Raw genomic sequence first — 13,741 nt, forward strand, 5'->3', positions numbered from 1 at the left:
GTATATTACCAAGAAGCGGAGTACTGCTCAATGATGCTAACGTATGCTTTGAAACCTGCCTGTAAAGGGGAAAGAATGTAATTTGCAGCTATCCATTCCTGGGCTTTTGCCAATGCTAGGCGAGCCACCACCTTTTGGATCAAGCTTATTAGGCTTTTTGGCCTGCAATTACTTGGCGAGGCTCTATCGCCTTTTTTAAAGATGGGTATTATTTCAGCAGCCCACCAGGAATCAAGTATAGGTGCACCAGGAGCTATTCCATTGGCTAGCAATAGTCTATATCTTGACCAGGTAACCTTATCATACAAGAATAAGTCAGCAACGATGTTATCAGGACCGCGCACCTTCCCCCGTACTCTGCCAAGGGTGACTTTTACATCTGAAGGGGCAAAGATCACTTCTACCAAGTGCTAGGGGATTACAAATAGCTCATCATGTTGGTCTTCTTATTCTGCATATTGTTTTGCAAAATGTTCAATCCATTCATCCGGGGCTATATGATTTTGTGGGGCAGCTATTGCCAACCTTTTCCCCATTTTACTAGTTGCCAAAAATGTTGAAGACTTTTTCTGAGCATGCCACTCTGGTGGTGGCTCGCCAATCCATGACTCGACTGAAGCGGCGGGAGGTGCTGAATAACTGGTCTGTATCTTTCACTTTGGAAGGTTGAGTGGTTCCATGTAGACAAAGGGTTGTGACTATTGACTCCTCTTCACTAACTGCACCAGACATTTGCTGTAGTGGGCTAGAATGCTAAGGAGGGCTCTGTAAACCTGTCCACCCTCAATTTTGTCTGTTTCCTTGCTCACATGTGGGCATTAGTGGGTATTCTGTGGGACCTCGCCGATGTTCTGTTCGTATCAGACACCTGTTGGGCTCTTAATGTTGTTACTGACTAAACTAAATTTCTCAGGGCCAAGGCTCGGTCTGGCTACATGACCCCGTCAGTTTTTGGAAGGGTGGGCGATAGGCGCTCTGCTAGTTTGGGGGGTGGGAGGTTTTGTCACCGCCTTTTTTTTTTTATCTTGGCAGCCTCCTCCTGGGTCTCCTGGACGGGCATCTATTGATTGGGGGGACTTTAACTCCATTGTCCCAGACTCCCAGGACTGCTGAACCCAGAAAGACCTGCCATTAGCCCGTAAATGAATCCATAGCTTCTTAGGTGCATTGGGATTGGCAGATGTCTGGAGGTGCATGCACCCAGAGGAACTCCAATACACACATATTTCAGGCCCCCCATGGCACCATTTCATGCATTGATTATGTACTCACACTCACACACCATCTCCACACTGTTAAAGAAATACAACACTTTACCAGGGGAATTTCGGATCAACTACATAGATACGTCACTTCATAAATATGGCGCAACATGGCACATTTTTTATGCCAGTAGTGTGTCACAAAAAGTGAAACACCAGTGGCGCATAAGTGACGTGGGAGCTCATAAATAGGCCCCACAGAATTCACCATTCATCTGGGTTTTACTGCATGCATTTACTATGTGGTAAATGTATGCATGGGCCTTTGGTTGCATATTTAGATCACCCTGCTTCATGCTTTGTTCCTCTACTGCCTCCAAACTCTGGTGCCCCTGACACCAGTAAGGCTCTGCAGGTTTGGGTCCTGTCATTTTATGTCACGTGCGGTCTCTCTCATTCACATTCTATTCTCTTCTTCCTTCCTTACTTTCTCTCAACGCTTTGTCTCATTTCGCTACCCTTGCCCTTTCTACCATTTGTAATTAGTCTTTTTTTCTCTCCATTTCTCCTAATGCTTTCTGTTTTTCCCTGTATTTACTTTCTATACATTTGTCTGTCTCTAACTCACGGTCCCTATTTCTTTATCTGTGTCCCTCTCTCTTTAGCTCTTATCTGAACAATTCCACTCTCTCTCTTTTTACTCTTTTTAATCATTGGATATCTGGGAATATTAATTGTGATTTCTTAAGCAAGTGAAGGGAGACGCCTTTGTGGCAGAGTGAACTCGACACAATTTTGCACTGATTTTAAAATACTGAGGAACATTAGTTGTGTTTAAAATGTCACTTCATTGACTCACTCTTGAGAATGTGTTAATTCTGCCTGAGGTATGTAAACAGAGTGTAATGCAGAAGAATACTTTTTCCTTAAAGGGGAGAGTGTTCCAGTCACAAAGATGCCATTACCTGAAGCAGACAGCTCCATGCCCTGGAAGGTGTACAGTGGAGAAGATTATAAGAGGCACAGCCTATTCTGTGGCACCAACCTCATCCAGAGCAAGGCATCTGCTTCCGGCCCCGCGAGAGCTGTGGTTCTGCAAACTGGTAAGTTTCAGCATTGCCTTTGTCTGTGATATTAGTTTCATTGTGTCTTTTCAGAAAAGAGACAATTGTGCAATAGGGTCCAGTGGCCAAGAATTCAGGAATGCCTATGTTATGGTAGGTATATATGTGTGCATATATACTTCATTGCTATTGAGCTCAGAGCTGACGTGATTCCAGTTTTATTTATGGGCGGGGTACTCTATTCCTTATAATGCACAAATATTTTCTTCCTGAGCCTACAGTAGAGATAATTATTATGTCTGTCCTATGAAAACAAAACTAAATACCATCCATCTTTAAAAATTTGGCAAGTGGAAGTTTAAAGCTATTTACAGCAGGGCACTTTCCAATATTCTTTTATCATGTACTAGGATGATGGTATATTGCTTTGGCAATAACACAAAAACATTGTAGTGGTACGTAAAATGAAAGGTGACTTTACCTGCATAATGTTCCGTGCTTGTATGAAGAGAGATTAGCAAATGCAAGACAAACATCAAATACACTATTCCTGTTCTATGAAGTGTAAAATTAACTTCTGTACTTTTTAAAAAATTACAGATAGGTTTATAGTCTAAGGCAACATTCTGTTTGAATTTCTCTTACAAAAGTAGTACAAATATAGTGAAATCACTACATATATATTAGAAACAGTTTAATATGTGCCAATTTGTTATTTTTAAAAAACTGCAGTAGCTTGACTGTTTAGAAAGATACAAAAAGATTCTAGTTTTCCTCTATTGAAGGAGTACAAAAAAATATATATGCTGTCTGCTTTGCATTGTAAGCTTTCAAAATAGAGCAGAAGAAAGAAAAAACACCTGTATGTTTTTCATTGCTTTCAACCCCTGCTCCATTTATGCTCCGTGATTTGCGTGACCTGACCTGCCTTTCCCCTGGCTCTGTCAGCAGGCATTGTGACATCAGAACTCGACTGTAACAACTGTGGTGTGAGGATATGCTCTTTTTGCTAGATCATCCTGACGTTTTGCTAGATGTAGTACTAGTTTGCCTTGAAAGTCCATTTCACCGAGATAAAGAATGACTCTGACATGTTACTGTCTGGGATCCTGAGAGGGCTTAATACGGGCGAGGGCCCTCTATCCCTTCTCTTAATCAATGCATATTACAACCCCCACGGGCTTGCCCCCATGGACAAGCTAACTCAACTGATTGCACAGATTGAGTCTTTGCTCACACAGTTTGCGTCTATGGAACCTATCATCCTTGGGGATCTCAACATGCATAAAATAGGCGAGGATGTGTCTGGAAGCCATTCCGTTGGGAGCGCTGGGAGATTGAATGCCTTTATGCGGGCATACAACCTGGCCACCACGCATGCCTTATCTACAAAGATCAAGCCATGGGTATCTCACGCACCCACTTACAACAATCCGACCACCATAGACTACACTCTATTGGGTGAGAGGCTACAAAAATACATGCTAAACTTCGAAGTGCTTCCATGGATCGAAAGTGACCATGCCGCCTTAATTCTGAACTTAACCATCAGAACAGACATCCGCTATATCGTCCCCTGCATCGGAGCATCCCATGGTGAAGAACACTATAGGCTCCTCAGAAGGATTAAATGGGAGGCAAGGACAACAGATGAATTTGCTTTATGGAAAACATCATGGGTCGGATGGCAGACCGGCCCCAATAACTGTGGTTGTATAGGGGAATGGGACAATTGATACTTAGTCACTTTGAATAAGAATGTACTTACGTCTCGTTTAACATTTGGAAGAAATATCTAGTTATATGACAACAGGATATCAACATACCTTGAAGGAAATAAGAACGCCCTGAAGAAGTTCTCTTGTACAGAACGAAACGCATCGGCTGGCTGTGGTACATAAACTTAAGGAAAATAAAAGCATTTGAATATACACCAAGATTCAGTGCTTCAATAAGGACTCTAAGTGATATGATTTGATTGGACTTATTGTGCAAGTGGTGCTGTGCCAAACTTTGGAATATTCTCCACTACTCTCTACTACTTACTCTCTACTACTCCACTACTCTCTAATTCTCACTCTCTACTACTCATTCTCTACTACACTACTACTCTCTACTACTCTCTCTATACTACTCACTCCCTACTACTCACTATCTACTACTCTCTACTACTCACTCTCTACTACTCTCTCTCTACTACTCACTCTTTACTACTCACTCTCCACTACTCTCTACTACTTACTCTCTACTTCTCATTCTCTACTACTCTCTACCACTCACTCTCTACTACTCTCTCTCTACTACTCACTCTCTACTACTCTCTACTACTCACTCTATACTACTCTCTCTCTACTACTCCCTACTACTCACTCTCTACTACTCTCTACTATTCTCTCTCTCTGCTACTCACTCTCTACTACTCACTCTTTACTACTCTCTACTACTCACTCTCTACTGCTCTCTACTACTCACTCTACTATTTACTCTCTACTACTCTCTACTACTCACTCTTTACTACTCACTCTCTACTACTCTCTACTACTCACTCTACTATTCACTCTACTACTCTCTACTACTCACTCTCTGCCACTCTCTCTACTGCTCTCTACTACTCTCTACTACTCACTCTCAACTCTATTACTCACTCTCTACTCCCTACCTCTCTACCTCTCTCTACTTCTCTCTCTACTAGTCTCTACCTCTCTACCTCAACCTCTCTACCTCTACCTCTCTCTACACGCACACATATACACATATATATATATATGCATATATATGCATATGCATTTATATATATCTATGTGTATATATATACATACATGTATAAACATATATAATCTGCATATCTATATAAATACAAATATAAATGCATGCATACATATACATATATGCATACATATGCATGTTATTTACATGAAAGTTTTAAAAACACTAATAAAAGTAAAGCTAAAAAGCCACCTCATTACAAACAGAATGGCTTTAACTTAAAAGAAGGCGAGATCTATTGCATTTTCAATGTTTATTTACTTTGGTTCCATCAAGAAGGCATTCAGATGTGTCCCACATTTGCAATAAATTCTGAATGTTAGCACTCTAGTTGCTCATTAGATCACTGTAGTAAAGCTACTGCTCACCAGGGAAGTCTGCTGCTGGTATTCAAAGTGCATGTTTCAGTCTGCATGTCAGAATTTTTTTATGAAATAGAAGAGGATTTGAGAAGTCACTCAAAATGTGCCCTAATTTTTCTTTCTGAAGCACTAATCATACTTTCTATGGCAAAATATACCCCCTCATTTTGTTCCTTTTTAAATTAAATGTTTTGAGAGTTACCACTTTATTCCAATCAAGATGGCTTCAGGTGTGCCATACCTTTTTAATAAGTAGGACTGTTAGCACTCTAGTTGTTCTTTAGAACACTCTGGGACATTCTGTCATTGGGCTATACTTGGGTTACATCTGGGAGATATTTGGGCTACATTTGGGCTCTTTTGTCTCTGGTGGCCATCTTGGGAGACTGCATGTCAGAATTTTTTAATGAAATAGAAGAGGATTTGAGAAGTCACTCAAAATGTGCCCTAATTTTTCTTTCTGCAGCACTAATCATACTTTCTATGGCAAAATATACCCCCTCATTTTGTTCCTTTCTAAATTAAATGTTTTAAGAGTTACCACTTTATTCCAATCAAGATGGCTTCAGGTGTGCCATACCTTTGTAATAAGTAGGACTGTTAGCGTTCTAGTTGTTCTTTAGAACACTCCAGGAAGCTGCAGTAGAACACAAAGGAATCAACTGACAGTCTCTGTCCTTGTTGGATGTACATGTTTTACTGAGAATGTCAGACTTCATTCTCACATGACTGAGAAAGATAATGTGAATATACAGAAAATATGCTTTCAGTTTAGCTTATAGATCCCCTTCCAAACCACTGTGGGAAAAGCATGAGATAATAGTTTTCTTTCAAACATGATTCATGATATCCCAGCAGAAGGCTTTTTCACATGGTAAAATCACCTTAGAACACACCACAATTCCTAAAATGAGTATGGTACCATCAACAAATGATTTATAATGTAAGTAAAGTCCTAAAACCCTCTATTAACTACAATGCTTTTTAATGAGGTGCTATCATGTATATTGGTCCCAAGATGGCTGCCAACACTTCTTGGATGAAGTGCTGACAGCCAATCTGATCTCATGATGAGATGTGTGGTTAAGCTCCGCCCAGATATATGTGTGTTTTTTAAGTTAATTTTCGAAAAAACCACTGGAGCAATTTTCACCAAATATAGCAAAGGCAAATCTGCGTACCAGTCCCTACAATTTTGCAAAATTTGGCGTAATTCCGCTCAGCGGTTCGGGCTGTAGCAGTGTCAGAACGTCCTATGAAAATTAACATGGAGAAAACACGTTTTGGGACCCCCCTTTTTTCTCAGCCCCCACTTCACGAATCCCCCCGAAACTTTCAGGGAAGGAGCGGAGCTGGCCAAAATTTTGGAAAATTACACGCAAATTCCTCAACTGGCGCCAAAGTTATTCCCAATAGAATGTTGCGGATTTCCTATGGTAGCTAGGTCCTAACTATATATACCTACTGGCTATCACCAGTAGGTAATATATCCATATTTATGATGATATATATATTTATGTGACTATTCTTATATGCAATATTTTATATGTATTGATGTCATCATAGCGCATGTCCACCCTAGAGGGAGCATCACTCAAGTTAGGCCATAGGAATCAAGGCCCACATGCATCAATATCGGCTTTTGTGATTTCTAAATTGCGAAAAATAGCGATTCGCAATTTAGAAATCGCAAAAGCCTATGCATGATTATTTTTTCATTTTTTACAAAATTTGGTAAAAATCGCTATTTTTACCGAATCGCATAAAAAATGCGATTTTCAAATTGCGAACTCGCAATTCCCATTCATTCCTATGGGCCAAAAGGCCCATAGGGATCAATGGGAATTGCGAATTCGCACTTTGAAAATCGCAAATCCTGATTGCATTTCAAGGGTGGTGAGGGGGGTTCAAATGAGCCCCCCCCCTGCACCCATGAAATGTTGTTTTCGCATCATGTTGCACACACACATGTCCTAAGGACATGTGTGTCCGTAACATGAATGTTTAAAAAATGCTTTTGCAGCGTTTTTAACACTTTTTGCAAATTTACCGAGTGGTTCAATTCGCAATTTTAAAACTAATCATGCATTGCTTTTACGAAATCGCAAATTTGCGATTTCTTAAAAGCATTCGCAATTTTAGAAATCGCAAAAATGTTGCGATTTCTAAAATTGCTTGATGCATCTCAAAAAGCATTTTTGGAATCGCAAACGGCCGATTTTAAGGAATCACACCGTTTGCGACTCCAAAAATGCTTGATGCATGTGGGCCCAAGAGTATTTGCACAGCAGGTTTGCGTTTGCATATTTACTAGTGATACATACGGCTGTATATACCACATGTAAGCTCATGTAATGCGCGGCCCAATATGACTATAATCCATTGATAGATGTGTGCAGGGCTTTGCATGATCAGGATATCTATCTGTAAATATTAGTATTTGAGTATGATAAACGGAAAATATTTTTATATTTGCACACTGATAAATAAGTCCCACCAGAAGCTTTGAGATGCACCAGCACTCGCTCTCTTTTTCCTACATCCAACATGTCACCTCATGGCATAAATATTTGTATTCAAAGAGAGACAACTATTCACTGCTTGGAAGGCATCATTATCCCATTTAGCAGTTTTACTTGTTGCAAAAGATTTATTCATTCAATTTTACATGATTATTTGCACATCACGTTAAGCACTATAGGCACCTTTTTACCACTTCCAAATATTGACCTTTTCCAGGCATCAATAGGCATTCTTCCTACATCTTTGTCTTTTTCGACAAACTGCGGACACATTGTAATTATGAGATTGGGTCACATACTTTGCAAGTCCAATATGTTGCACAGTAATTTGATCCTCTTTACGGACTATTCAAGTTATTGTTACCCATGCAAACATCCTTGGGGATATTTCGGTATTTTACCGTTCCTAGATTTTCCTATTAGGGTTTTAATTTTGTTTTTATATCCCGTGATCACTGTATGTATTCAGAGAAAAATATTGTGTAATTTGGTTGATATCTCATATTTCACACTTATTTTTAGATGTAATTTTAATCATGTTAAACACTTGTTAGTGTTTTGTCTATTTCCATGCCTGGTTGGTCATGTGATATGTTTACTTATTGCACTAGCACTTTAAAAATGCACTGAAATCGTGCTCTGACATGTTATGTGAATAAGGCTCTGTTGAGCTGAAACGCGTCATGACGATAAATGGAGTAAAGTAAATTTATCTCAGCACTTACATCAGGTCTGTGTCCATCTTTTCAGTGTGGACATCAACATCTTGCCTGAAACTGCGGGGTCTGCATCTCCTTCCTTGCTGCCTGGAGGCTGAGGGTTGTGAGAGTTCAAGTCCTTTAAGATATATATATATATCATTTCAGGTTGGCTTGGATGGTATTTTACCAATCCAAAGCTGTAATATTGTGCCTGGAGTGGTAAATGGCTTTTGTCATTTTACAGCTTGGCGTGGATAGCACTGTGCTAATCCTATGCTTAAAGACTTTGCTGTACAAATGGAAAAAGACTTTGTCCATTTCTACCTCGGCGTGGATAGCACTGTGCTAGTCCTATGCTTACAAAGTTTGATAGAAAAGCAGACATTTGAGGTGAGCAAATATAGAGTGTCGCTGGTGTTGAGGGTGCTCTATACAAGAGCTGCCTTTTACCTAAACTTGGGAACTACCCAAAGTTCATTCCTTCTTTTTTGCATAATTTATGCGTCACTCTATGCCTGCAAGGGAATTGTTTTTACTTATACTGGGTGCTCCTTGTGTCTGGAAAAAGCTAAACCTCTCTGAAGAGCTGTAATGACAGCGAAACACGTGTCATGGGTTGCTTTTATTCATTTCAGGATGGCTGGGATGGTATTTTACCAATCCAAAGCTGTAATATTGTGCCTGGAGTGGTAAATGGCTTTTGTCATTTTACAGCTCAGCAGGGATAGCACTGTGGTAATCCTATGCTTTGCTGTATAAATGGCAAAAGCTAATCCTATGCTTAAAAACTTTGAGAGAAAAGCAGACATTTGAGGTGAGCAAATTTAGAGTGTATATTCACAGAAAAAGCAAAAAAAAACAGGTTTCAGGGACGTTATAGTTCGAAATTAGCATTACATTTCACTTCTACACTTGTACAAAACCAGAGGACTTTGTCTGTTATAGTTAGTTCAGCTAACTATAACTCATGCCCCAGCAATGCACTGCTGATGACATCACATATTGCATCATTGATGACATGGTCCGTGACATCACTGATGACATCACATCACATCGCATTTAGAAATGAACTGCAGGCGCCAGCCGTTCGATTTTAAAAAAGAATTTTAGCCGGATTCACACACACAGCACAAATTCGGCTGTTTCTTTTTTTTAAAAACAAAATGCTTTTTTGGGGCCCTGGCGGTCCTTGTGGGAGCCCCTGAGCATGCCTAGGTGGTCAGGGTGTTTCTACCCTGCCCTTTTTTCATAATTTTTCACTTTTTTACCCCCTTTTTCTTGTGACTCGGTTACCAAGTCACAAGATGGCTGCCAACGCTTCCTGGTTTGAAGTGTTGGCAGCCAATCAAAAGTCAGCTCATGCCCGGCAGGAGTCGCAACTCCTTCTGTGTGCTCAGATAGCAATATTTTTCTTTTTGGAATTTCTTGGGAACTAATGAACAGATTTACAGCAAGGAGCTGACCGTAGCTGGCCTTTAGTTTTTAAAATTTTGTGAGGATTCATCAACTGGTCTCAAAGTTATTGGAAAATCAAAAAAAGTTTTTCCCAGGAAAATACATTCTAACTATAACTACCTATGGGCGGTATATAATTACATTTTTCTACTGTAAGTCGCCGCAAGGTAGTTATAGTTAGGTTTTAGTTACTATGAGAATTGAGTTTTTTCATTTCCATCTTCAGGAAATTTTAAAAACTGATACAACGCTCACTTTAGATGCTGTCTTTAAAGTTTTGGGGTGATCCATCAAGCAGGGTCCTTAAACCAGGGGTGCCTAAAAGTGTGCTTACCCAATGTTATTTCCCATAGGAACTTTAGAAACGGCTACAACCCGAACTGCTCACTGAAATTACACCATATGTGTCAGGAAGGTAGATGTTGGTCCATGGAAGTGCCTTTTTGTGATTTAGTATAAATCTGTTCCGTAGTATAACAAATCTATTTGTATTAATAGGGGCACAGGGGATCCGTGACCCCTCATGATTCCGTGCTGAGATCTAACTAGCTGCTCGCACTTCAAACCAGGAAGTGTTGGCAACCATCTTGTGACTCGGCTTGAAGCTGAGTCACCGAAATAACATTAAAAACAGAAAAGAGGACAGGTTAGAAACACCCTGACATGCAAATCTAAGCTTGCATTGAAGAAATCATTTCTTGTATGTATTCGTGCATATGCATGCATTGCCCACTTGGGCAGAATCTGTTGCATTGTATTATATTTTCTGTATATTGACTATACTTTTAAGGCAATATAGCAGTATCTGTGTCCTCATTGTGATTTTTGTAGGGAAGGCCCAAGCATTGGCAATGCTTGCCTTCCCCTAGTTGGTATCAGCAAGATTGAGGAAGATTGAGTTCTTTTGTGCAATAATTATTGTTGGCCTATTAGTCATGCATGGTTGTTACAAAACAAAATTATGGAAATTATAACGTGGCACTCAGTCTATATGAAATTTCAACTTTAAATTGCATATCTTTATATTAAGTTATGTATAAATTATAGACAAATTACTCGGTATTAAGATAGTAAATCCAGCTTCCCTATCTATCACTTGATGTTGAGTGCAGGGCTATTGTAACCTTGAGGGTTTGCAGGTGGCGGAAAATACATTTTTAAAACAACTCTTGTGTGTACCTCAGGGGACTCCACATATGTCTGTACATGAAGAGACCGGCTTGCCCTTCATTAGTGATATCCTGTCCTGCGACCCCTTATTATTTGGCTACAATGCTGGCTTAACAAACAGCTGGGCTTAACCCATAGCCTTTTAAGAGAGATATTGAGCCTAGATTGTATGTCCAAAATCCCATGGATGAAATATCTTAAAACTACCTTTAATAAGGAAGGTCGCCTGGATCTGTTCTTAAATCTGGAAGGAATCACTAGGAAGGACATAGCGTTTATCAAACAGTCATTCATAGCACGGAAAGTAATGGAAAGGGAGGAAAAGGATCTGTCAAAACCCAACGTGCGACTACATTTGATGCTCAAAACAATGTCTGGTATGGAACCTTATTTATTATGGCCACTACCAGCCTATGAGCGTTTTTTATTAACAAGGTTCAGGTTTAACATGTTCCATCTTTTATTAGCAGTCCCAAGGGGCAGCCATAAAGGGTCAGTGTTAGCATCCTGTGGCTGCGACAACTTGTCTCCCCAGGATTTGCTGCACTTTTTTTTTCTGTAAATATTATGATTTCCCCAGGGCTCTTTACCATAAACCTATTTTTTAAAAATTGAATTTTGTACAAGCACGTCCCTCATTACTTTATTTACAACTGTTAAACTATGATTGTACACCACATGTGGCAGCCTTTTTAAAAAGTTTAGTGAAGCTTAGAAAAAGTCTGATTAATTAGAACAGCACAAGCAATCGCTCTATTGATGCTCCCTGTAACATGTAACAGCTAGTCTTTTTTCTTAAATTTTATAAAAAATTGTTATTTTAAACCGGTGTATTGTGTATTATGTAATTTAACTGAATGTTTTTACTGAATTTTATGCATTTGAACTTTTATGGTTTTGTACAAAAAAACAAACCGAATAAAGTATTTTGAATGGCTGCAGTCTGTTTTCAATGTTTGTATTTTATTTAACATGGAAGTTGGTGGCTGGTATACTATGACTATGAACAAGGTGTAATGCTAAAATGCATTAAAAAGTAATTAAATTGAGAAATCAGCGTACAGGAGTGTCTGACTTTTTTGTTGCATGTGAGCAGAATATTGTGGGAAAAAATATATACATATATATGTTATTTCTAAATCAGTCAATCAATCAGAATTTATAAACCACAGCAAATCACTTGTGAGGGTCTCAAGGCGGTAGTTACTAGTTGCTTCATGGATACATATGAACAGCTAGGCCTCGAGTCCTTTCCTGAAATCCCAAAGCAAAGAGGCAATCCTGAGGTGCAGTGGAAGGTCGTCCCAAGCGTTGGTCACCAGATGTAAGAAGGAGAATCCTCTGCTGTTGCTTCAGTGGATCCAGAGGGGTTCTGTGAGGAAGAGGGTGGTGTATCGTAGGTGTGTGGTCAGTTGGTGGAACGTCATGCGTTTGTTTATGTATGCTGGTCCATTGATGTGCATAGCTTTATATACGTGGTCTGCATTTTCAACTTGCATCTTTTCTGGATCAAGAGCCAGTGCATCTTCTTGAGGTGTGGTGAGATGTAGGTCCTTCTGGGGAGGTCAAGGAAAAGTCTTCCAATTGAGTTTTACATTGTCTGTAGTTTCCTTTGGAGGTGGGTTGTAATTCCTATGTACAGTGTGCTCCCCTAGTACAGCCTGCTGGTGATGAGGGTCTGTGTGGTGGTCCATCTGGTGTTGACTAGGAGTCACCGGCAGATCTTACAGATCATGCATAGGGTGTTGAAGCAAGCGGATGATACTGCTTTCACCTGGTTCTTCATATATAGCTTGCTGTCCAAGAAGATGCTGAGGTTGAGGGCAGAGTCTGTTGGGTGGTGGATGGGCCAAGTTCAGTAGGCCGCCCGCAGTCTTTCTATGGCGAGGTGATGTTCCCAAAGATGAAAACGTCCATCTCATCCGAGTTGAGCTTGAGACAGTTGTCCTTCATCCAGTCAGCGATCCTCCTCAAACACCTGCTTAAGCTGGCTATGGTGGTAGAGGGGTCTTCTAAGATCTAGAGAATGAGCTGGGGGTCGTTGGTGTTGGAGATGATGTTGAGTCTGTACAATCTGACACTGTTGGCCAGGGTGGTCATTTATGTGTTGAAGAGGGTGGAGCTCAGGGATGATCCTTGGGGGACGATGCAGGTTCTGAGGTGACAACGGGAGACAGATTTTCTGGGTTCTTCCTGTGAGGTATGAGGCAATCCATTTGAGGGCCAGGGGGGCCTGAACATCATCCGTTACTGTGATTAGGGCTGTCTCTGTGCTCTGGTTGGCCCTGAATCCAGATTGAGAGTAGTCTGGGAGGTTGTGTTCCCAGTGTTTGGGTTGTTGCTGGTTATGTGCCCTCTCGATCTCACTTCAAATGCAATAACCCAGCCAAAAGGCAGCAGAGAACTGTATAGGGTAAACGTGAAGTATAAAATCAATAAGTGGTAGTCGATGTGGCTGTGTTGTGGACTATTAATTCAGGACTTTTAAAGGATATGTCT

The 13,741-nt window shown here is 40.2% G+C and overlaps 1 protein-coding gene across 1 annotated transcript in view; it reads left to right on the top strand.

The window, feature by feature from the left end:
- Positions 1–13,741, top strand: part of LOC147684248 (putative cation-transporting ATPase 13A4) — a 387,249-nt gene that overhangs the window by 126,876 nt on the left and 246,632 nt on the right. Inside the window, exon 11 of the mRNA XM_086944648.1 lies at positions 2,135–2,305. Within this exon, the coding sequence (XP_086800774.1) occupies positions 2,135–2,305 (171 nt within the window). The remainder of the gene's footprint in view (positions 1–2,134; positions 2,306–13,741) is intronic.

Source organism: Lissotriton vulgaris, chromosome 11 (genome assembly GCF_964263255.1).
Source record: "Lissotriton vulgaris chromosome 11, aLisVul1.2, whole genome shotgun sequence".
NCBI classification, from domain to species: Eukaryota; Metazoa; Chordata; class Amphibia; order Caudata; family Salamandridae; genus Lissotriton; species Lissotriton vulgaris.